Source organism: Mustela putorius, unplaced genomic scaffold, assembly GCF_011764305.1.
Source record: "Mustela putorius furo isolate JIRA1106 unplaced genomic scaffold, ASM1176430v1.1 tig00003834_pilon_pilon_pilon, whole genome shotgun sequence".
Taxonomy (NCBI): domain Eukaryota; kingdom Metazoa; phylum Chordata; class Mammalia; order Carnivora; family Mustelidae; genus Mustela; species Mustela putorius.
In genome coordinates, this window is record NW_025421987.1 from 9,219,719 (window position 1) to 9,244,883 (window position 25,165).

The following is a 25,165-nucleotide window of genomic DNA, read 5'->3' on the forward strand; positions in this document are numbered from 1 at the left end:
GGATACTCTACTTACCCTGTTGCCCATTTGCCACCACAAACAACGGCTCAATATCAACCAGCCACTGCTAAAATAGTTTTTTGGAGCATAGAGTGTCCAGGGTTCAAAAGGATCATGCTAAATCGGGGCACCTGAGTGACTCAGTCAGTTGAGGAACCGACTCTTGATTTGGTCTCAGGTCGTGATCTTGGGGTTGTGGAATGGAGTCCCAAGACAGTCTCCATGCTCAGTGCGGAGTCTGCCTGTCTCTTTCCCTCTGCTCCTCCCCAACTCATGCTGTCCTCTCTTTCTTCCAAATAAACAAATAAAGTCTTTTTTAAAAAAAGGATGATAGTAAATCATTCCATCCAACATGCAGATTTATTCTGCTGTCTTTGAGGGAGGGGGCTCTAGCTGCTAATTGATTCTGACTACCTAAAGTCTTTAGGAGCAAACTTTTTTTTCCTTCCAAGTTTGTATGGGTTATTTCTAAATTCTGTGTTTAAAAAAGCACTCCATGGGGGCACCTGTGTGGCTCAGTAGGTTAAAGCCTCTGCCTTCAGCTCAGGTCATGATCCCGGGGTTCTGGGATCAAGCCCCGCATCTGGCTCTCTGCTCCGTGGGGAGCCTGCTTCTCTCTCTCTCTCGCTCTCGCTCTCTGCCTTTCTGCCTACTTGTGATCTTTGTCAAATAAATAAATAAAATCTTAAAAAAAAAAAAAAAAAAGCACTCCATGAAAAGTTCTGTTTGCCTGTTTCACAGCTTGGGATTTTGAGGTCTCAGAGTGCAAATACGTAAGCATATGCAGGCTGCTCTTTTAGAGAAAATTTTGATCCATACTGTCAGCTTCACTAGGGAGAGATGGAGTTGTCTTCCTTCTGAATGCCAATGATTGTTGACTTTACTGCAATACTATATGTCTCCTGCAACTTACGCATTTATTTTATAAATACAGATTTTTATTTAGACAATAAAATTATATACTTCCTTCCTATACTCTTAATATATGCTATTTGAAGTGATTTATTTTCTTTAAAGTTTCCTTGCTAAATATGTTTTCGTTTTGTTGCCATTTGTTTGACGTTTTTAAATTGGGTTTGAAACTAGAGTCTTAAGTGACTAAATACGGCCATATGGCCAGATAAACTGTGTCAATTCCCAATGGATTTCATCTTTCTTTTCCCTGACTTCTCTTTCTACTTCAGTAAGTAGCACTATTGGACTCTCTATGATTTGGAGACATGTGCTAATAAATACTTAAATGGTAATGTTTACTGTATCAGACCATTGTCAGAAAGGGAAGAAACTAGGTAAGAACTTACAGTGCTTAGAAATCCATAAAGCGACTGTGTTTTATATTTCTGTTAGGTGGTAATATTTTTATGGACAGGGATTGATTGTTTTCCTAGCCTTATGTAGAGGGGTACTGAAATGCAGAGTAAGGAGGATAGGTGCAAAGTAACAACAACAAAAAAAAAATAAAGGGGAGGAGAATGAAAACAGACTACTAGAAAAATAAACATAAAAGTTAGGTAAAGAAAAAATCTGGAACACTAAGAAGATAATTGGAATGGTCCCAGAAAACTATATATGATTTTAAATAGTTTAAAATAATTATTAATATCAGTGTTTTTGACGAGAAAAAGTCAGATTGACAGCTTATTTATTTAAGAAAAAAATCAGGGAGAGAGATTTTTTTTACATGAAGTGAAAACATTCATGGATATTTGGGGTCCTTGTGAAATGATAGCCTATCTGGGAAAACTTAGATAACACTGATATGTGAGAGCACAATGTTTTTGTTTGTCTTCTCTAACATTCTTTTTTTTTTTTTTTAAGTCTTTATTTTAACTCTGGTTAATGCTAGCATTCTTGATGGAGAATTAAGATTAGTTTCCTTTTCGATATTTTCCATTGGTTTCAACTCTTAACTTTCTCATTCAGCCATTGTGATAGATTCAAGTGATCATTTTTTATCTCTTTCCTTCTTTCTGTGGAATTCAGTGTTCAGATTTTTTATGACAGGATTTACATAATTTGGCTCAGGAATTCATTGAAAAATCAATTTAATATTTTCCAAAAGACTGTATGGTGTTTCATATAAACCAGAGCTATCTCTGTATTCCAAAATATTTTATTTTATTCAATTACATTGGATTCATAAGGTCTAATCAAGACACATTCGAGATTCAGAGTTCTGTTTTTTCTATAATGTACTTAAAACATGCACAACATTCATTTTGTTTTACCATTGTTGCTTTTTTTTTTTTTTTTTTCTTCTTTCCTTCCTAAGAACGACCCACATTTCTCAGGAGGCCAATTAACCAGGTGGTGCTGGAGGAAGAAGCTGTAGAATTCCGTTGTCAGGTCCAGGGAGATCCTCAACCAACTGTGCGATGGAAAAAGGATGATGCCGACTTGCCAAGAGGAAGGTAAGGACATCATACACGTGGAAAATTGTTACATGACCACCGAACAATTAGGAAGAAAAAGACATCCCAATCGTACCACCGAACACTCTTATAGCCCAGTGTATTATTTCCACACATATAGTTTTTACATATGTGAGCCACGTAGCTGGTGTTTAATAATATGCCAAAGTCCTCCAGGCTTTTACTGTCACTCATTCATTGAATTTTCACATAAATGCCCAATCCGCCACTCCATCTACTATCCCCAACTATCAGCGATGCTGAAGTGGCCCTTTCCAGGTCTGCCATTCTGCTCCTGGTGAACTCTTGATTACCTAGCCTGATTGCCTCCAGTGACTGCTCTGCTACTGTGATACCTCTCTGTCTGCTGGCTACTGCCTGCCTTCCTTGGTTGTCCAGAGCCTCACTAAGCAAAGGCTGCTGCATGTAGCTTCTGGAGTGAATCAGAAGTTTCGTGTGCAACACAATAGTGAAAAGGCAGTGAATACTTGATATCACTATCCACACAGGGAATTGGTCACTTAGGGACTGCCTGCCACTTTCTCGGTCTCCATCTCTTCATGGAGATCTTCCATCTGTTTTCTATGCTTCCTATTACCCAACCCCAAACCCAGCCATTCAACTCTCTAGGGGAAGTCCAAAACTGCTTGTCATCCTTTTATAAAAATATTTAACTTTTTGGTTGTCTAAAATCTTTCTAAGACCTTGCCCTTTATGACCAAATGAGTCATTCAAGTGTTTTCAAGTGTTTTTTCTAATGAGCAAGTCTACCTTTATTTTTTTTAAGATTTTATTTATTTATTTAATACACACACACACACACACACACACAAACACACACACACAGAGCATGAGCAGGGGGAGGGGCAGAAACAGGCTTCCCGCTGAGCAGGGAGCCCTACATGGGGCTCTCTACCCCAGGACCCTGGGATTTAAGATTTGCTTTGTCTTCCCCCTAGACTTACCTTCTGAAACCATAGCCATCACTCCTACTACAATCGTCATCTGCATAAAATTTCACATCCTGTGTTTTTTGTGATTTTTTTCTAAAAAAAAGAAATTAGGTTTCATTCAACTGACTGAAATTAAACATGCTTTCACAGACATCAGGAACCTTTTTTCTGCTCTCACCAGCAACTGCTATGGGTACTTAACTGAATGTATCCCTTCATTCAAAAAACCTTGGCTTATTTATCACTAAGCCTCTGATACTGTATTTTCTAAAATTGTATCATCAAAAACACTGGTCTGAAATGGACTAAATATTAGAAAGTGAGACATTCTTTGCTATAGGAATAAAACAAGTGAAACTTTTAATTTGGTTAGTTTTTCAGATTAAATAATGGGGAAAGTCATCTCTCTGCTTCCTTTGTCACTTTGCTGTTAGACACCTTGTTTTGAAGGAGTGTTGTGGGAATTCGTGAATGTGAGATTCCTCAAGTCCTCTCAGTGGAGAAACAGGTTAAAAAGCATGAAGAGTTTATGGAGTGGCATTATTAGCATCTATCCTCTATGTATAGTTAATAATTATCCTCGAGTTTGAGAGCACTTAATGTGTAATTTTTAAATATTGATATGAATTTGAGAGATGAATTATATAGTAAAATTTGGCATAGTATAGGTGCAGGTTAGTTTCAAATTACTGGGAGTAAAAAGCCTTGTCAATTTTTTAAAAGATTTTATTTAATTATTTGAGAGACACAGAGAGAGAGAGCAGGACCAGGGGGAGCAGCAGAGAGAGCGGTAGAAGCAGACTCCCTGCTGAGCAGGGAGCCAGGTGCTGGCTCCATCCCAGGACCTGGGGATCATAACCTGAGCAGAAGGCAGATGCTTAGCCTACTGAGTCCCCCAGGCACCCCAGCTTTGTCCATTTATTTAAAAACAATCAACCTTAATTTGGAATATTTTTGGCTTTGCAGAAAAATTACAAAGATAGTACAGAGAATTCCTATATACCTAATACTCAGTTTCCCCTCTTGTTAACATCTTACATTATGATGAAACATTTGCCATTCTTAATGAACAAACACTAATGTGTAATGATTTAAGTTTATACATTCTTTTGATTTCACCAGGTTTTCCATTAATGGCTTCCTTCTGCTCCAGGATCCAATCTAGGGTATTTAGTTGGGATTTTATAGAATATTGCATTTACTTTTCATGTTTCCTTAGTCTAGTATGACAGGTCCTCAATCTTTCATTGTTTTTATGACCTTGACAGTCTTACGGGGTACTGGCCAGGTAGCCTACAGAACATTCCCCAAACTTGAATTTGTTTCGTATTTTCTCACAATTAGATTGGATTTGTGGAGTTTTAGGGAAGAAAGCCACAGAGATTGCCCTTTTGTCACATCATATCAGGGGTTACATGATATCCCTAGAACATCCGTCATGATTCTGCCATTTTTAATCATTAAACAAGATCCAGTACACAAATGTTTCAGACATGGGAAGTTGAACAAGTGTGTTGCATTTTAATGGGTCTATGTCTTTGAATTAAGGTAAAATAAAACTTAATCAAGCCCAGTTTGATTTGTTCCCAGATTTCTTTAGGCATCAGATCATAAGTCTCACACCTCTAATTGCTACAATATTCTCCGATCTTATGAAGTTCATTTGCTTCAGATTGCAAATGAGAAAAACAAAGGAAGAGTATGAATATTACATGTTTAGAACAGATGATAGAAAGGACTCTTAAGACAAGGTTGAAATTTTGAGAAATCTTACCTCCATTAACTTTCCTTAAAACATTGTCATAGGTTTCTGGCCTCTTTATTTTTCTATTACTGGCATGATATTACGACTGTGCTTTGTGTGACCAGCTAAATGTTTTTAAAGTATTAAGCAAATGGAAATGCTGCATAAGCTTTAAATTTTCCGTTAGAAAGGCTTAAAGTGAGGATCAGTGCAGTATAGAAATTGAGGTCAATATTTTTGTCACGATAGAAGCCATGTCCTCTTTCTTGAATTTTCAATCTTTAAATGGTATTTCAAAGAAGCTTATTCATTCTTAGATTTGTATTCATTAGCATAAGCTTCACTTATGCATAATGAGGGGGAAATAGACCTCTTTACTTGGTGAGGAATAACAGTAATGACTTTTAACCAACCGTAGCCTAAATCAACAACATTGATTCTATTACATTATTTAAGTCTCCGACTAGGGAGATGGCCATTGTTCTTGTGTAGGCAATTGTGTGAAGTGGTGTGGAGGATGACATTTCCTTGGCTTAACATTTAATGCAATTTGAATAAGGTTTGTGTAGTGGTTCATGCTTAACACATTTATAGTAAAGCTTTGTAGGGCAGCTGCATAGCCTGTAATTACTATGTAAGTAATATGTGACTATTTTTCTTTTGGAGACAAGAAAAGCTTTTCAGTTCAAGTTTAAATTTATGAGATGCTGTGATAGCTATTTAAACCTTCGACACAGGAGAAGATATCTGTGCCAAACTTTCAGTAACCAGAGATGAATTAAGTGCATATTTTTTTATCTTTACTGTGAAAATATTTTTTTTAGTAGTACTCATATAGCTCCTTCTTTGATTTAGCCTTTAAACTCCTGACCTTTCTCAGTAACTATCTTTAATAAAATTAAAATGTACCCTTGGCGAGTTGTATTAAAGACATTTTTTTGATTAGATGAGTGTTTTGGTGAGGTGGGAAAAGTAGCAGTTCCTAAGGCCAGCAATAACCCTAATGCCCAACCAGGGAAAAGTTGTCTATTTGGCTATTTTCCATATAACAAAGAAACAAATTGGGAAGGAGCATTTACCTTATTACATGCTCCTGTCAAAATGTTAATTGTTTGCTGAAACTTCTGAAGATGCTACTGTTTCACAACTGTAAGTTTTAAGGAGAAAAAAGAAGTCATTGCTTTGATCTGTAACTATGTCAAGTATCAGTATCTTTTTCAGAGGGGCTCCATATACGTGTGCTCAAATAAGTGAAAATCGACTCCTCTATTATGGACGAGAATTTTACATACCAATATGAAAATGAAATAGGTAGACGGAATAAGATGGGGAGGTAAGGGGAAAGAGGGGAAAGATTTTATTATTTATAATGATTATTTTTTTAAAAACAGGGTTTTGTTTTGTTTTGTTTTGTTTAAGTGTAATTTAAGTGGTAGAATGTACCCTTTTCAGAATCACCTACATTTATTAAGTGCCTACTATATTTAAATGCTCACTGACAGTCTGTTTAAAAAAAGTCATTTTCATCAAGATAAATATACTGTTGTTTGTTGTTTGTTTTTTGTTAACCAGATTGGGTGATGTGGGAAAGTATTTACATACACAATACATTAAAGAAAGTCAGGACTAAAGTAATCCTAGTCTCTTCTTTGGGTACCACATTTTTTTTCTCAGGCAAACCTAGAGCTTTTTGCTAATTAATACTCTTTTGATGACTCGTGCCTTCCTCACATCTTTCCACAAAGTGTTTCATATGATAAAAGTTGCTAGTATTTATAATACTAAGACAATGTTTCATCTTAGGCTATGCTTCATCTTACTACATGGATAGTGCATATTTGTTATATCAAAATAAAAATACATATATATATATAATATACATATATATCCTGAAGCTATATGAAAAATACCATGTATTAATATGAAAGAAACAATATAATCAATTTACAATGAAACAAATAAAAATTAAATTGAAATACACCAACAGTATTGAATAGTATTCTGAACAGTATAATTGAACAGTATTCTGTTCAATTGAATAGTAGTGAGGAGAATAAAAATATCCCTTCTCAGAAATTAGTTAAGGAGTAGTGCAATGAATCTAATTGCAATTTCTTATCTGGGCCTGTCAGTACAGATTGTATTTCAGTTAATTATTGGCAGTCTTTTAAAGAATTGCAAATAGGAGATTTAACGTACTTCATCATTCATATAATTTTGTTGTATCACCGTATAGCTAGCGCCATGATTTTTTCTATTTCATTTTTATTTATTTTCTAAACCAATTCTAAAGTGACACTAACTTTCTTAATAAAGATCTAGAGTACAGAAAGGAATGTTCATAATAGCTTGTCAGAGCAAAAAGGAAATAAAATATGCCATTTACATTCTTATGTATGCCTGCAAATTTTAAATGCGGTTGATGGCTTGCACATAGTGGATATAATTCATGAATATTTCATAAAAATAGAAAAGGGACTTGAGACTAAGAATTGCAAGATATATGGTGCAAAATTCTATCAATTTTCTTGAAGCCACTGACAAATTCCTTTTTCTAAAGTGCGAGTCTATTTTAAGAGAGATTTTTTAGAGTTCTTAGTTCCGTGAAATGTGAGATTCACATAAATACATGAATCCTTAAGAAAAGAAACTGAATAGAATCACTTATAATTCCTTTTTTTTTTCTTTGTAACATTTTTACACTAAGTGGCTCTTTTCACTTAGCCCTGGAAAATGTTCTTATATTAATTGTTTTGAAGCTCCATTGTTTAGAGCATGTGCTTCTGGGATGGAGAGATGCTGAACAGGTGCTCAGCCTCGCTGCTGAGGAGATGGGCCTTCTTCACATACAGTGTGTGCTTCAAGGACATGTGGTAATTTGGGCTCCTGATAAATAACCACGCTGATTAGGTAGGCTGGCCGAGATTGGTCAATTAATTTTTTTAAAAAAGAAGGAGAAGAACTGAGAGCTGGAGAAAAGCAATGTATATAACACATGATACATGACATCTGAAAAGTGGATTTGTTCCTAAGGTTTAGAAATATTAAAAAAAAAAGTATAAACGAATATTCTATGATTTTTCAGCGATCCAGATGCCTTAGCCGTTCTGTCTAGAGAAAAAATTAGAACTACATGTACAATTAGGTCTTTTAAAGGGAGGTCTTTTAAAATAGCTACCAATAGCAAGAAGAATGTTGAGACCATTACCAGAGATGTTAGACTTTAGGCTTGTTCTGACACTGTTCAATCATTTATCTGTTTAGTTATACTCCCATGTTCTGGAAATGGTGTTTGACATATTTCTCTACCACTAACTAGGAGTGTGACCTTGAAGAAGGTATTTAAACTCTGTGTTTTACATCCTGAAGAAATGGACCAGCAATGCAGTGGGACTAATGACTAACCTACACTTTGATTCGTTCGTACAGAGTGAATAATTATGCCATCCATTCTAACTCAAAGGGTTATTAAAATGATAACTATTCAAAGCACTGTAAATACTGTACCACAGATAGACGTAACAAGTGCTCCAGTTTTATAAATCCAGCTGATTGCTGGCATTTCTTACTTATATAAAAACTATAAGGGAAATATAGTGAAGGTGAAAAATATTGAGTATTCAATTTCTAGGACACTCCTTCTTTGGCCAATTTTTATAGAAACACATAAAATCCCTTTGATTCAATAAATGTCACTTTTGTTTTCAAAATCATATGGATTTATTTATATATTTGGCTAGCCAGTTTTCCTAGCCCGAGAGTTACCTCCAATTTTTCTACCTCTGGAAGATTGTGCACGGCCCAGATATTTCATCATCGCCTCAGTTCAAAAAGATATCTTGGTTAGGACTTTCAAATTTCACACATTATACTCTATCATTTGTCAGCTCATAATAGGAAAACCATCACTTTTGTAAGAAGACTATTGAAACAATAAAAGCAAGTAGTTTTGAAGAACATGCTATTTGTCACACACTTCTGCATGTTAATTACGTTATTTTCAATAGTGTTCTAGAAAAATACAACTCCCCATTTGAGGGATATGGAGGTAGAAGCTTAAATAATTTTCTTCCAAAGTCACACTTAATACATATTATGGCCAGGACTTGATTTAGAATATGTCCAGCACAAAATATGTATTTTTAAAAAGATTTTATTTATTTGACACAGGGAGAGAGATCTCAAATAAGTAGAGAGGCAGGCAGAGAGAGAGGAGGAAGCATGCTCCTTGCTGAGAAGAGACCCAGATGTGGGACTCGAACCCAGGACATTGAGATCATGACCTGAGCTGAAGGCAGAGGCTTAAGCCTCTGCCACTGAGCCATCCAGATGCCCCTAAAATATGTATTTTAAACTAATGGGCTTCATAATTATGTGATTATTAATTGTTTATGTACTTGAGCCACTTGTAAATTTTATATTTAGATAAAATTTTAGATAATCAGAAACACTCTATTATGAATAACTTTATGGGATTAATATAGCATTAATGTTAAGGGTAATTTTTAGACCAATTTCATAAGCCACACATAAATTCTCTTAGTGTTTTGAAAAAGTTAAATTTGGACCAGGTCAAAGTTACTTTGTTGGAAGTTGAAGATATAGATTTTGTTTACAAACAGGATTAATTAGCAACTTTCAGAGGGATGCCAAAATGGTCCTTTTTCTGTGTTTTCATCAAATAGGTGCTAATAGTTGCTGTTAACACAAAACTAATTGCCGCTTAGGTTGAGGAGTACAAGTTGCCCCATCCTGTGACCACACTGGCCCATCTGTTGAGAATCTCCGCTCGGGAACAATGCAGGAACTGGCATCCAATTTGGGTTCTGGCCAGTGGTCAACTAACAAGCTGGGACACACTTGGAATATGAAATGCCTTGAAGTCAAAGATGTCCGTTAACTGGCAGCTCTTGTGCTGTGTCGAGGCAGAGCCAAGACCAGGTGCCAGTCTGCAGAGCAAAAGAGTCTGCCTGAGGGCCACCTGTCATTGGCACATGGGTGTTGTCGAACACGGGAGCTGCAGCAGGTTTGTTCCATCCATCAAAGTGAAGCACATTCAAGAATTCACTAGACAGGCATCAGGGTTCCAGCAATGTTTTTCCATAGCCCAAATTATAGGACAAGTCAAAGACTTACCAAGATATAGTCACTGTATCAAGCCACGGGTGGGTATATTGGATGTTCAATATATATATATTCACTGTTGGAGACACAGTTTCTAGTCCCTAGATTCTTACCTTAACTGTAAACAAAATATAAAAAGGGGAAAGTTCTTTAACTGACCATGTTAACACAAATTCTTGCCTTCACATGACAGTTTGTGTTTAGAATCCCTTTGATGATTTCAAATCCCTTGGGGGTTTTTCTTAAGATACATGTTTTTTTAAGATTTTATTTATTTATTTATTTGACAGGCAGAGAGGCAGGCAGAGAGAGAGAGAGAGAGGGAAGCAGGCTCCCTGCTGAGCAGAGAAACCGATGCGGGACTCGATCCCAGGACCCCGAGATCATGACCTGAGCTGAAGGCAGTGGCTTAACCCATTGAGCCACCCAGGTGTCCTTAAGATATACTTCTGATAGACTTTTGCTGTTGTTATACTTCTTCATCAGTTGTCATTGCAATGGGGGCCTACAAGGTGAAGTTGAATTTAGGAAATTAGCAATCTTATCCCAGCTCTGCCAAAATGCATCACGCTGTTTTAAGTAATTTACATAATATCTTGAGTATCAGAGTCCGTATCTGCAAAATGTGTAAGTTGGATAGGATGGTTTCTACGCCTTTAAATTCTGAAGTGGTTTGATTCTGTGAATGGCAATAACTCAGAGCATTTTAACAAGTATGATAACACATTTTTATAGGAGGAAAAAAAGCCAGAAATTTAAAATGGATGGGCCTAAAGAGGAAAATAAAAGTATCCATCTGCCCATATATTGCTGACAACTACTTTTTATATTTTGCACATATCCTGTCATATATATATATGTATATATATATAGGCATATTATATATATAAATATTCATATGTGTTATATAAATATTTATATATTTATATATGTTATATAAATATTTATATATTTTATATATATTTATATATGTAAATATATATATATAGACATATTTTTTCATTCAAAATCACCTTTGATCCTAAGTACCTTTGATCCTAAAAACCTATTTAGGTTTTTGTAGGAAAATTCTAGTATCAGTTCAAAAGACTTGTTTTTTATTGCATTTTCCTTTTCTATAAATATAATATTAATACATTATATTTACATTGTGCTTACTCTATACAAGACCTATGCTAGGCATTTTACATTAATATATTTATTCTTACAGCAGCCTTATGATATAAATGCTATTGTTGGGGCGCCTGGGTGGCTCAGTAGGTTAAGCGCCTGCCTTCAGATCAGGTCATGATCACCGGGTCCTGGGATCGAGCACCACATTGGGCTCCCTGGTCAGCAGGGGAGCCTGCTTCTCCTCTCCCTCTGTCTGCTGCTCTGCCTACTCCTGGTCTCTCTCCATCTCTCTAAGAAATAAATAAAATCTTTTTTAAAAAATGCTATTGTTATTCCCATATTACAAGTTGAAAAATGGGACACAAAGAGGATAACATGACAAAGTCAGTCACCTAGTAAGGGATCTAGGATGTCTGGCTCCAAAGCCCACACTCTTGACCACTAACTAGAGGTGCTGGGTGGAAACAATCTTTTTTCCATTCTCCATTTAGGATTAAATATTAGGAAAAGGCAGCTTAAGAAACGTTTGCCTAGGGGCGCCTGGGTGGCTCAGTGGATTAAGCCGCTGCCTTCGGCTCAGGTCATGATCTCAGGGTCCTGGGATCGAGCCCCGCATCGGGCTCTTTGCTCAGCGGGAGCCTGCTTCTCTCTCTCTCTCTCTGCCTGACTCTCCGCCTACTTGTGATCTCTCTCTCTCTGTCAAATAAATAAATAAATAAAATCTTTAAAAAAAAAAAAAAAAAAAAGAAACGTTTGCCTATCAGGTGGTCACAAAATATATCGGTGTAATGAAGTACATCTACATGATTTTATAACCTTTATCATAATGGCACTTATCAGTAATATATATCATATCAAATAAGTATGCATGATTTTAAAAATTATCTTTACTTCCCACTGCCCACTGAAACACAATTTAAAATAATTCTGTCTTTATTATCACAGAATATTTTAGCTCAATATATTCTTGTGTTTCTCTTTTGATTTTCTTTCTTTCTTTATTTTAGTGAAAGAGAGAGAGTGTGTGTATGTGAGTGCAAGCACAAGCAAGGGAAGGGACAGAAGGGGGAGAGAGAGGGACAAGCAGACCCCACACTGAGGGGGAAGCCCAGTGTGGGGCAAGACACTGAGACCCTAAGACCCCAACACCACAGCTGCTAGACCATGACTGATCAGAAACTGAGAGTCAGATGCCCATCCAATGGGGAACCCAGGCACCTCTATTCTTGTGCTCTTCTTAACACTGTATCTGAAAATAAAAATGAAGTCTCTGAGAACACAAAAGAAGCTAAAGAGTTACTTGCAGTGAGAATTAAACCATTTAAGTATATAAATCTAGAACTATGGACTTTCCTAGAGCATGTAGTTTAATTCATCTTTTCATCTGCACTGCCTAATGGTACTCAAACAGTGGTTGAATTTACCAAAAGAGCATTATTCTATATTTTCCTGATAGTATTTGATTGTCAGCCATTCTATGGACAGTTGTGAATTGGTTGACAGGACTGAGATCTAGACTTTATATTTCCTAAAGTGTGGGGCTATTATCATCACCATAATTATTGTCATAATTATTATTATTTCTTATAATGGTCCTTTGGGATAAGTTGCTGCTTAATCCAGTTATTCAAAACAATTGGTATGAATTGAAAGGGAAAGAAAAAAAAACCCACAAAGAATAACTTGAGGCCTAGTATTAAAATAGCATGATGGATGAGAGTTATATTTTTATTAGTATGTAAAGGAGATACAGTTGTCAAGGAAAAGAGACAAAACTCAACTACTTTCAAAGCTTTGTAAGAGTAGACCCAACTCCACAGAGTAGAATCAATTATTGGAGAAATTTAGTTTGTGCATAATATCAACTCATTGGAGTTTCATTCCCAGAGGTCACGTTTGGTAGTGGAGGGGGTTGGGTGCTGTTATTGAGACACAATGGATCTTTGTCAAGAAATTAAATTACTAGAAGTCTCTTCTGGGAAGGTGATTCATGATATAAATCTATGGGGTAGACCTGTGACAAGATCTCAGTGCAGAAATTTTGCCACTCATTCTTACAATGATTGTGACCGTCACAATTATAAAAGTTACTATAATACCTTTCAACTAATTTCATCAAATATTTAGGTGTTTGGAGCCTTTATAAAGGATAGTTATTTAAGTATTATGCATTACTGCAATCCATATAAAAATGGCACTTGTTACAAAAAATGTATAATATATATTATACATATATGTCAGATAAGTATTTCATCCATTAATCTACATTTTCTAAGAGTTTTGTTCAACATTTTACCACAAATAATAGAACCTTTATGACAAATTCTATAGAGAGAGATAAAGAAAATATATTATCCTTACTATGAGCATAATTTATAGCAAAATGTTAATTCTGTCAAAGGAATAATAAAAAAATCTCTAATGTACACTAATAAAATATTAGATTTCAAAAATTCAAAAATAATTATATATATGCATTGAATTTTTTAGTGTTCTTAGTGCAACAGATTTCTAAAAAGATGAGTTAGTTCTAAAGGATTTTAGTAGAGGGTAGAAGATATGTACAGCATTAACTATTAAATAAGGCAAACTATGTAAAAAGTATAATACACATGACTCTTTAGGGTTTCAGAAAAGCAAATCTGCTTTAGTCCCATGTGACATTAGAGATGGGTCGGAAAAGGCAAACAGAATTTTCCTAAGTGGAGCTGCAAAGAATATTCCAGCACAATGGACTATTCCAAGCACTATGGAAGCAGGATGAAAAACCTTTGGTGGTGGAAAGTATAAGCCAACAATTAGTGGTTCATTTTGCCTGAAGTGGAGTGGAGTGGCACTTAAGGCCAACAAGGTTAGTTGAGGCTTTATTATGAAAGCCTCTAATTCCAAATAAAGTGTTTATACTGAACACACTGTGAAACGGGGCTTCACTGAAGCACATTCAATAGAAAGGTATCTTTGTCTCTATGTTTAAAAAACCGATTCCCATATTTTATGTAGGAGAGTTTGGAGTAGAGAATGCTTGGAGTTCGGAGTAGAGAATACCTGGGGGGAAGTTGTTTAAAAGGTAGTTAGGGGACTCCAGTGGGTTATTTCCTATAAACATACAAATATGGATATTAATGCAACTGGAAGTTCAAAGAAAAGCCTTTTTTTTTTTTTTAAAAAAAGAGGGATTATACATCAGGATTCATGAGAAAAGAGAAGATAACGCTAATACTAAGGCTTATAACTTGGATGACAGATGTTGTCTTTAATAAATATGGAAGTCAAAAGATTTGTTTAACCCAACTATTTGCAATCACATAATAATATCTTATGTCACTGAAATCAGGCTGGAATTGTTTGCAAGATCCAGCAGTACTTTTTCTCTGAGTTAGGGAGAAAAAATTGCCAGATCCAATATATGTTATCTATGGAAAATTTTTCCTAATGTCACAGTTGTTAAAATAGGAAAAATGAGGGTCTTAAAATTGATTTAAGGAGTGCTAGCTAATTTTTCAAATGCTTTACACGCAGAGAAATCATTTAATCCTCAGTTTCCTCATGAAACGTGCTTCATATCAATCTTATGTTACCATAGGAAGAATCTGAGGGGTAAATTCAAGTGGTAGAGAGGGATTTGAACCCATCCAGGCACACTAGCCCTAAAGTCTGCTCTCTAAACTGCTATGCTTAAATAATCTATTTTTTTTAAAGATTTTATTTTTAAGTAATATTTTTAAGTACACCCAACATAGGGAGGGCCCAAACTCACAACTTTAAGATCAAGTGTTGCATATCCCACTGACTGAACCAGCCAGGCGCCCCTAAAATAATTCATCATTAAAGAAAATATATTATATTATATTATGTTATATTACATTACATTATATTATATTATTCATTTCTTTTACGTAGGTTCCATGCCTAGCATGGAGCCCAATGTGGGGCTTGAACTCAAAACCCTGAGATCAAGACCTGAGCTGAGATCATCAGAGGCTTAACTGACCAGTCCACCCAGGGCACCAAAGGAAATTATATTAAAGTAATAACAAACATTATATATTTTTTTAAAGATTTTATTTGTTTATTTGAGAGCGAGAGAGAGCATGAAGTCGAGGGAGAAGGAAAGTCCTCACTGAGTGGAAAGCCCAGATCATGACCTCCACTGAAGGAAGATGCTTAACCAACTGAGTCACCCGGGCATCCCAAAACACTGTATTTTTTTCAGGGCCCCCTAGTCTTATGCTAGGTGCTTGCACAGTTATAATTAATCTTCCCAACAACCTTGAAGTATGAATCCCCTTTATAACAGTGCAGGAAACTGAAGCTTTGGGACAGTGAGCATCCTTGTGCTCAAGGTCACAGGACCTATGGGTAGCAAAGCAGGATCCAAACCCCAGGTCTCTCTGCATGAAAGCTTGGGTCATTTCTCATTTTGGACCTGGAATACCCTTCCATGTTTTACTAAACAGTATATGTGTATACTGTTTAGTAAATATATACTGTTTAGTAAATATAAAAATATAAACAGTATACTGTTTTTACTAAATTTATTTATTTATTTATTTATTTCTGTGTAACTAAGAGAAAACAGTGTTAATTGCTGTTATTGTAATGGGAATATTGGGAGACATTTTTGATTGCCAGTTTTTTGCCCCAAATTGAGACATTTGGAGGATTCAGTGCTACCATTACCTAATGGGGAGAGGTTAAGAATGCTGCTCCACAGAAGACTATGCACAGGACCATTCCCACAGTAAAGGATAACATGGCCCAAAATGCCAACAGGACTGAGGTTGAGAAACCCTGATCTAGTAGAAAAGATGATGTAGGCATTGCTTACCTGAATGCTATTTTATATGATTTTTATTTTTTGTTTTATAATGTTAGGGCAAAAATAATAGAATATAGTTCAAAGAAAGAGATGTCAAAGTCTTTCCTTATTGCCTTAACTATGAAGTTTACACCAGTGAGACAGACAGATAATACCATGGCTGGATTTGACAGAAATACATCATCATCGAATACAAGAAGGCCCTTAGGTTCACGAATGACTTGAGATGAATGTATATTTTTGCATATTTTTAGAATATATGAGGCATGAGATGTTTCTTTATATTTCTTCCTCATTAAATAGTTGCTGAATTGATAAAACTCGTTAAGAGTGCTTAATTAGAGAAGTGCCCAAACCTTCTGTTTTCAAATATATCTAGCAAACTACGTGTTATGTGATACACTTAATGATGACATGTGCTCCCATGTAGCTGTGTTGAATTCCTAAATTATTCCAGAAGCATATTTCATGAGGAGATTTCTGTGGGCAGAAGAGGAGAGCGAGAGAGCCTTGGGACTCTTCCATAGCATTGTCCAAAGTGAACTTCCTTCTGATATGCAGAGCACCCTTTCCCCTCCCTCAGCTAGTCTCACTTTGAACACCCATGGAATCTTCTGGAAGTTTATCCCATGAGGACCACATGTCCACTAAGTAGATGATACATTCAAAGATCCATTTCACTCTGAATTTACAATCCCTATTGCACATAATTCTTTCTCAACTCAGAAGAGAACAAAAGCAGAACTGCCTGTCAAAAATACCTGCCCTAAGCTGTGGATTTTGTGGATTGCTGTGGGTTTAATCCCTGAAGTCCTTTTCTAACTGAACTTAAAGTTGAGATTAATTTCTAACAAAACACACAACTATGAGATATATTCACTTTTCCAAACCTGATGTTATAGTTCCTAGTCCTATTGTAAAACCAAATTGTCTTAAATGAATTTAAGCCAATAATGAATTCTAAATTGAAGGATAATTTAACCTGCCTCCACCACTTTATTTGTTCCAACATGCTTTCCTTAATTGTGATTTGTTGGCGATTTTTACCATAAATTTTCATGTTCTAATTAAACAAACTTACGGAAATAATACTACTAAAGTTTTAAAAGTACTTAAAGTAATGCATTTAAGGAATAGCAGATATTATTTTATTTGAATAAATCACAAGGGTGGTTGCATATTAAGGATAGCAAAGAATTAGATATTCCTTTCTGCTGTTATGAACCAAATGAAAATCCTAGAATCTCTAGAATGGTTTGAATTTAATCTTATATAAATGTGGTAGAAAGTAGTACATGATGTACACACACACACACACACACACACACGGTTAATCTCTAAACTTTCAAGGAATTTAAATTTAGTGAAAATCCACTGGGTGTAGTGCAAAAACAATGAATACTGTTACGCTGAAAATAAATAAATAAATAAATAAATAAATAAATAAATAAATAGATTTAGTAAAGATCATTATAAATATGAGGTGATATTAAGCGTTCTTTGCAGTCTTGAAAACAATAATATAATCCTCAGTGATAGGTCAGTGCCCTCTGCAGATAATACCAAAAACAAAAAGAAAAACAAAACAAACAGAACAAAACAAAAAAAAGCAGCCTAATTAAAAAGAAAATCTATATGCCAGGCAAATAGTGATATCATGTCAATGATAAAAAAATAGTTCTGATTTTAAGATTGTAAAGGTAAATCCTTTAATTATCAGTGATGAAATATACTTTTATCTGAACTTTTATCATGTAATTTTGACATAAAAGTTAATTTTTATCTTAAACTTTTGGGACCTCACTCTTTTCTTACTGCTGGATATGGAACTTGAGTATCTTTATCTGGGCAACAGATGAAACCATAGAACAAGGATAGGTGTGAGCAAGGGTATCCTCTGTCTCCTTTAAACTATGGATTGCTCTGGGGCCCTGTGCACTGTATTGTTAATTGTAGTATTAGCCAATGATTCAGAAAAAATGATCACAGAAAATGTTTCAAAATAAAAATTATGAGTAAAAGATAAAATTTAACTAACTTCAGTCAAAGTTCAGGGGGCTGAAAATAAGGTGATTTTTTAAAAAGATTTTATTTATTTATTTGAAGGGTGGAGTGGGGCGGGCACAGAGTGTGAGTGAGGAGAAGCAGACTCCCTGCTGACCAGAGAGCCTGATGCAGGGCTGGATCCCAGGACCCTGAGATCATGACCTGAGCAGAAGGCACATGCTTAACCCGTTGAGCCATCCAGGTGCTCCTAAAATGTGTCTTAGTGCTCAGAATGGGCCCTGTGTTGTTCACAGCCTCTCTACTCTACAGACTTGGCATTTTGTTATCAGTGATGTTTGGTCCTGGTGAAAGATACCCTTTTCCTGTGTATGTACACCCTTAATTTATTCCTTCATGAACAAATTGATCTTGACTACCTATTAGATTCAATTCACTGTACCATGCTCTGAGGATACAACTGTGAACAAAGACATGACCATGCTTTCATAGAGCTTCAACTCTGAATCTGTGGAGAGACATCAAACACATTAATTTTGTGTCAGGATAAACAGAAGTAGTTAGGCTCTAGGGAGACAGAATGGGGGAATGGGGAGGTATGGAGAAAAATCCAGATGTGAAGACATAGCATATGCAGAGATGCAGGAACGGGAAAGAGCCTGAGAATTCTGAGTACAGTTGGGGGCTTGACTGTAAGGTAGCCAATGGTGCAAGATGGAAATGGAGAGGTGAGCAGAGACCAGGTTGGGAAGGAACATTCTGGGCAGGTTCAGAGGTTGGGACTGTTCTCTAGAGACACAGTTGAGGGTAAATTGAAGCATTTATAAGTCTACTCTTGGTAAGTAAAGAAGGGTAGACTATTGTATTGATACATAATAACACAAGAAAAGTGAGTATGTTGGCAAACGACTTAGGGTACACAGAATCTAGGTAGGATAGAGGAGGCAGTGATGATGGAAAGAGTTGATAGAAATGCAGAAGAGGCTCAGTTTATAAACTGATACAGCAGGAAATGCCTGAATCTATAGCAGCATCAGGCATTTAAACATCAAATTCTAAAAGTGAGCTATTCCCATTGAGAACAAGGTTCAGGATCTGCTATGAGACAATGGCCAAAAGAAGACAAAGACATTTTCACTGGAGGAAGAGATATAAGTGAAGAGAGGGGCAGCCACAGACAATCTCAGGTGACATTTATTGAGCATTTACTATCTACCAAGTTCAAGTCTCAAAACTCTAAATATTTTAACTCCTTTAATTCTTAAATCAGTCCTATGAAGTAAGTCCTATTACCATATTTTCTAAAGAGGAGGAAATTCTAAGGGTTCCATGTGCAAACAGGATAACATGATTCCCTTTCAATAGGATAGGATTTGGGTTTGGTTTGGTTTATTTTCATAGGAGAGAATAAGCCACCCATTTTAAAGAATATTAATTGTGTAACTAGTTCCTGTTAGGCACTAATGGCATGGCACAGAGGATACTTCCCACATCCCTTTCTCCTCCACCCTCTCACCAACTTTCGGGAAACAGCCAGATTTCCACTGAGATGTGAAGCGAAGTTAAAAATCTGCGAGAGAGGATAAAAAGGTTTTTACAAATCAGTGAACTGGTATGTCAGAAGCTACAGTGAAAAATATTGTGGAGGTGGTTACCAAAAAAAAAAAAAAAAAGAATTGTGAGAGGTTGTATCAGAGGAGACCAAGCTCGCTGCAGAGGTGAAACATGAGAGAATGAGATAACAAGAGAAGATGGAAACGGAGTGGTGACTAAGGACAACAGCTCTGAACTTTACAGTTGCTCAGAAATTTACCAAGAGAATTAATCCCTGGAGGCCCCATTGTCTGTCACAGGAGGAGAAGATGGGGGGACCGAGGCACTCAAAACACAGCAGCAGCCTGCCGTGATTAAAACTTACAGGCACTCCGAGTTTGGGGTGAGCAGGAAGCTTTGGCCTTTCTGGGAGGGCTCAGCTGCAGTTTGGTTTAATTGCTCAAGCTCCAGAGAGAGGTTCTGGTTTTAAGGTGGTGGCAGTGTCCAGGATCCTGGGCAGTGTTCTTTAGGGCCTGGTTATCCAGGGGTCAGAAATCTGCACTTCATCGAATCAATTACAGTATTTTTTTTTATCCTAGCGGGCATTTTTGAACATTTTTTGTGTTCGCATTCTTTTAGCTTTTTAGTTGGAAAATGCCCTGCTCTCTCAGCTGTGCTAAAGGGAGACGGGGTAGAGGGGTTTTGCGTCTATGGTCAGACTGACAATGAGGAAGACACCTATGCCTGGCATGGAGGTAATAAGGAGAGCATTTAGGGAAAGCCAAGAGAATCTAAAATATTGTTTTGTTATTTAGGGCAGGGCCAAATGCTGTCATATTTTAAGTTTCATTTTGGCTTTCAGTAGATGCTTCCAGAACAGCAAGTTCTCTTCAGAGACGGCCTTGTAGCTCATTATTTACCTACAAGTCTGATCTCCCAAGGTTGGTTTTCTTTCCTTTTCCAATGAATATTACATTAATTTTCATTTATTAAGAAGATATCTGTCCTTCATACTGGTCTTAGGTACCCTGCCCAGAAATACTTATGATCTGAATCCTGAAAGAATAGGTAGACAATTCTGCTTTCAGTATAAACCTTAACTTTTATAACTGCAGTACATGTATTATGTACTATATATTATATATCATAATTGGTATTATGTATTATAATTAGTATATCAGTAGCATAATAGTAAATAAAAAGAAAGATGTGACCTGGGTTGCCTCTAAAGTATAAATAACTTGACTCAGTATCCCTTTGCCCAAAAAATAATGGCCTATTGTGCTCATTCTTGGGTCCCAGAGATCAACCTTTAAAGAACATGACTTTAGAACATATTTAAGTGTTACAGAATATGAAAATATCACCTGGGATGTGGGTTGCCAAGAGGCGCTTCCATGAGGTTTTTTTTTTTGGTTTTTTTTTTTTTATTTTCAGAAAAACAGTATTCATTATTTTTGCACCACACCCAGTGCTCCATGCAATCCGTGCCCTCAATAATACCCACCACCTGGTACCCCAATCTCCCACCCCCCCGCCACTTCAAACCCCTCAGATTGTTTTTCAGAGTCCATAGTTTCTCATGGTTCACCTCCCCTTCCAAGCTTCTGTGAGTTTTAATAATAGTTTCAAATGTTGTCTGTGGAGGAATTTTGTTTGAAGAATTGTGAGCAAGAAGATTGTGTTAGGAAAATTGACCAACTTTTATCCACTTCCAGCTTTTAAGAGTGAAAAACACCAAAAGATTTAAATTTCTCTGAGAAAGCTGATGTTTTATATAGGAGTGCCTCGATTCAAAGTTGGGAGTTGTTAGCATGAATTTTTTTTGAGCAACTGAAAATCACTGCTGAGTTCTAAATGGCTGTTATGTCCACATCCACTGCCATCCATGTGGAGCTTTCGGGTGGTTGATGGGTATGTCTTTACTTATCTATGAATGACTCCATAAAATTAATGATTAATTTTTATCCTGAAAATCATTCTGTTGAAAGCAGGCAATAGACTTTGTGACATTTTCATATAAAATCTCCATAGTTAAATTTTCATGGAATTACGGAACCATGGAACGCTCATGATTGTAGACGTTTCTTTGTTTCCTGTAAGAGTTTAAAAGGTGTAGGGTGATCTTCAACTGACTCAAGTATTTTGAAAATATAAAAGCTAACTTTTTAAACTCTCCCTAAAACGAAAGGCATATTTACTTACATAGACATTAAATATTTCCTGGTTCAATTCATCGTTTTTACTATTGGCCAACATAATGATTCATAAAGCAGATACATAATAAAATTGTAAATGCTAATTCAAAACATTTGTTGCAGAATTGGAGCCAGACATCTTGCAGCAAGAAGTAGTAGGTGATTTCAAAAAGGAAAGATATTGAGAAAATAAATTTCTTTCCATGAAAAACAAAGGAGCTTTTGAAATGAGAACAGCCATTCAAGAATTTTTATTAGTATAGAATCCTCACATAATTCAAGTAAGGTGATGAGATACGTGGGTTTGAACCAAACATGGTAAAATCACACTTCATAACAGAAGGTGTGTTGTGTTTTCTTTTGTTCTTTTATCATCCCAAATTCTAAAGTCACTGTGGAAGGCTTGGACTGAGAGGTCACTAAATTATCTGAATAATATTCACAAAAGCCAGAAAACAAAGAAAGGTTTTACTTTAGAAGCTCACAATGCATTAGGGATTGCAGAGTATGAGAAATGTATGAAATGTGGTTTTGTTATCAAATTTTGCCAGTTTTCAAAAATCTTGTTTGGTATTTTCAAAGTAAATTTAGATAAATAGGAAATCTTCCCACTACCTACGAAATTTTTGTCTGGAGAAAGAAATAAATTCGATTCTTTAAATTTAGAAGTGATCTGAGAAGATAGTATTCTGCTCCTTAAATATGAATAATATTTTCTCTTTGGAAACACTTTTAAGATTCATCATCAAATACGAGATCTCACACCAATGGAACCTTGCACATAAACTGTTATTGTCAGTATTAAAATAAATTTTTTTTGTGTGTGTGGATTATTTAGCTGAACAGATGGTAATGGTTTTGACACAATTCAGTTTTCTTTTCTTTCTTTCTTTCTTCTTCTTTTCTTTCTTTTTTTATTTGGGAAAAAATAGAATACAAAAACCCAGAGCTTCTTTTCCCACTTTGTCACAGCTGGTTACCAATCAATCTCAATTCACGGTACAGTGATGATAGCACATGTTGTCCGGGGGCCAAATCTGATTGGGTTGCATTTTTCAGCAGTGTTCCGTATCGGGGGAAAAAAGGTATCTTTATGGTGGGGACTGTCAGCACATGATTGTACAACTGTCATTAATCAAACCTGGCAACAATGACTGCATTTATACCAGTCTGAGACTGACAGATTTTACAATCAAAATCACCCAATTTCTATGAGGATTTCCTCACCAGTAATGTTCTTTTTTTTCATCCATTTCATTGTTTTTCCTGCTTTTCATTAAAGTCAGACAATACCTCCTACATGTTGATCATACATAATGTACCATATTTACAAAGTAGTTGTTTTATATCAAAGTAGGCTTTAGGCATTTAAAATGTATTCTCAACTACTTTAAGAAGGCTAATAAGAAATCAAGACAAAACTTAGGTACATTAGATGGCTTACTGAAAGGATAATTGTAGAATATGTGTGTATTAGTAAACATTTATGAGCCTCCTAGGATTACAGTTGGTTTTAGAGTAATAGTGAGTGAAATATTGGTAAAGTTATATTCTGGAGTTTTTGGAACTGTGACTATAAAATCACTGGCACAGAAATGCACACCTGCCCAATGCACACTCACACAGAGTGATAACACACTGGTCAGTGGAAGGGGCGTGTTGCTCTGGGTTAGAAGAATGAATGTACTTACTGCGGAGGATACTGATTCTCGTCTCTTTATAGCTCAATACAACAATCTCTACACAGTGGGGAGCATCTTCTATAAAATGGTGTTTGGAAATAAGCATTTTTTTCTAAGTTGCTCCTTGTTGTGAAACTATGTATTAAACTCTGTTGCAAACTATAAAGATCTCTCTAAATGTAAGGAGCTATTAATCATAATTTTGTATACAACTCAGTCAATATTTACTTTCTAAGAAAAATGAACATTTCTCCAATTATCTAATGTAAAAGTGAAAAGCATCAATGAGATTCCTATGATGCATGTATCAACTTATCCAGAAAGAAATTAAAGAAATAAGGCCACATTTATTGGACCTTTGGAAATATTTAACATCCAATTGCTTGTGAAATATGTAGTTTTAGGAAGCAAATTATTGTCTCAGGAAATTCATGACCCATTAGAGAAAACAGAGACTGGTAGTAGATACTGAGGACAATTTTTCCTCTGATTGTATTTGCCTCAATGTGTGGCCTTTGGAGAGGAAGTTTGTCATTTTTTGCCTCATCTTGCCTAAATGTGAAATTAGTAATGAGCCACATATTTACTTCTTTCTGGGTTTTGAAGTGTTTTTAAAGATTTATGTATTTGAGGGGCACCTGGGTGGCTCAGTGGGTTAAGCTGCTGCCTTCGGCTCAGGTTATGATCTCAGGGTCCTAGGATCGAGTCCCGCATTGGGCTCTCTGCTTGGCAGAGAGCCTGCTTCTCTCTCTCTCTCTCTGCCTGCCTCTCTGCCTACTTGTGATCTCTCTCTGTCCAATAAATATAATAATAAAAAAAACTTATGTATTTCAGAGAGAGAGAGAGAGAACACCCATGCATGAGTTGGGGGTATGGGAAAAGGGAGAGAATCTTCAGGCTGACTCCATGCTGAGTATGAACCCTATCTTGGGGCTAGATTTCAGGATCCATGAGATTATGACCTGAGCCAAAAGCAAGAGTCAGGCACACAATGGACTGAGCCAACCAAGTGCCCCTTGAAGTGCTTTCAGACATAGTTTCTTTAAAATCAATTCTTGGATTTCTGCAGTTTTTGCAGGTAAGAGCTAATTTGATCACATAAGTTTATCATTTCTCTGACACAAGATGCTTCTTTTTCTGAAAATTGATAGACATACTTGTGCTTGAGTCTGCTGGGCTCATCAGTGTACTGTCAGGGTTTGGGCTAGAACTTGGCACAGTGGTTGAGTAGTGTGAGAAGGAAGAGTGGTGTTTCCAGCTGTGGAGTGTACCATTGTATTAGATCCATTGGGTTGGCAGTATGATGAAGGAGAAAGAGTATGTACTTTGGAGTAAAACAGACCTTGATTTCAAAATCCAAATTGTTTATGAAAATGTCAAAGCTTGAAATAAGGTCAATTATTCCAGTAATTTAAAATCATCAGTGGGACAAAACACACACACACACACACACACACACACACACACCTGCTTTCAGGCATATTTCAGCCCACAAATAATCAAGTTGCAATTATATGTTAGATAGTATAAATTATCTAGTGTAAAATTTCTGTATCCAGAACTTGAGGCCTGAATTCTCAGTGA

General features: G+C 36.1%; 1 protein-coding gene across 22 annotated transcripts in view; it reads left to right on the forward strand.

Annotated features, from left to right (window-relative positions):
- The window catches only part of ROBO2 (roundabout guidance receptor 2), a 1,685,112-nt gene that overhangs the window by 1,519,929 nt on the left and 140,018 nt on the right, over positions 1–25,165 (forward strand). For all 22 annotated transcript variants that reach the window (XM_045088214.1, XM_045088211.1, XM_045088212.1 and 19 more), the window contains one exon: positions 2,273–2,411. In XM_045088214.1, the coding sequence (XP_044944149.1) occupies positions 2,273–2,411 (139 nt within the window). The remainder of the gene's footprint in view (positions 1–2,272; positions 2,412–25,165) is intronic.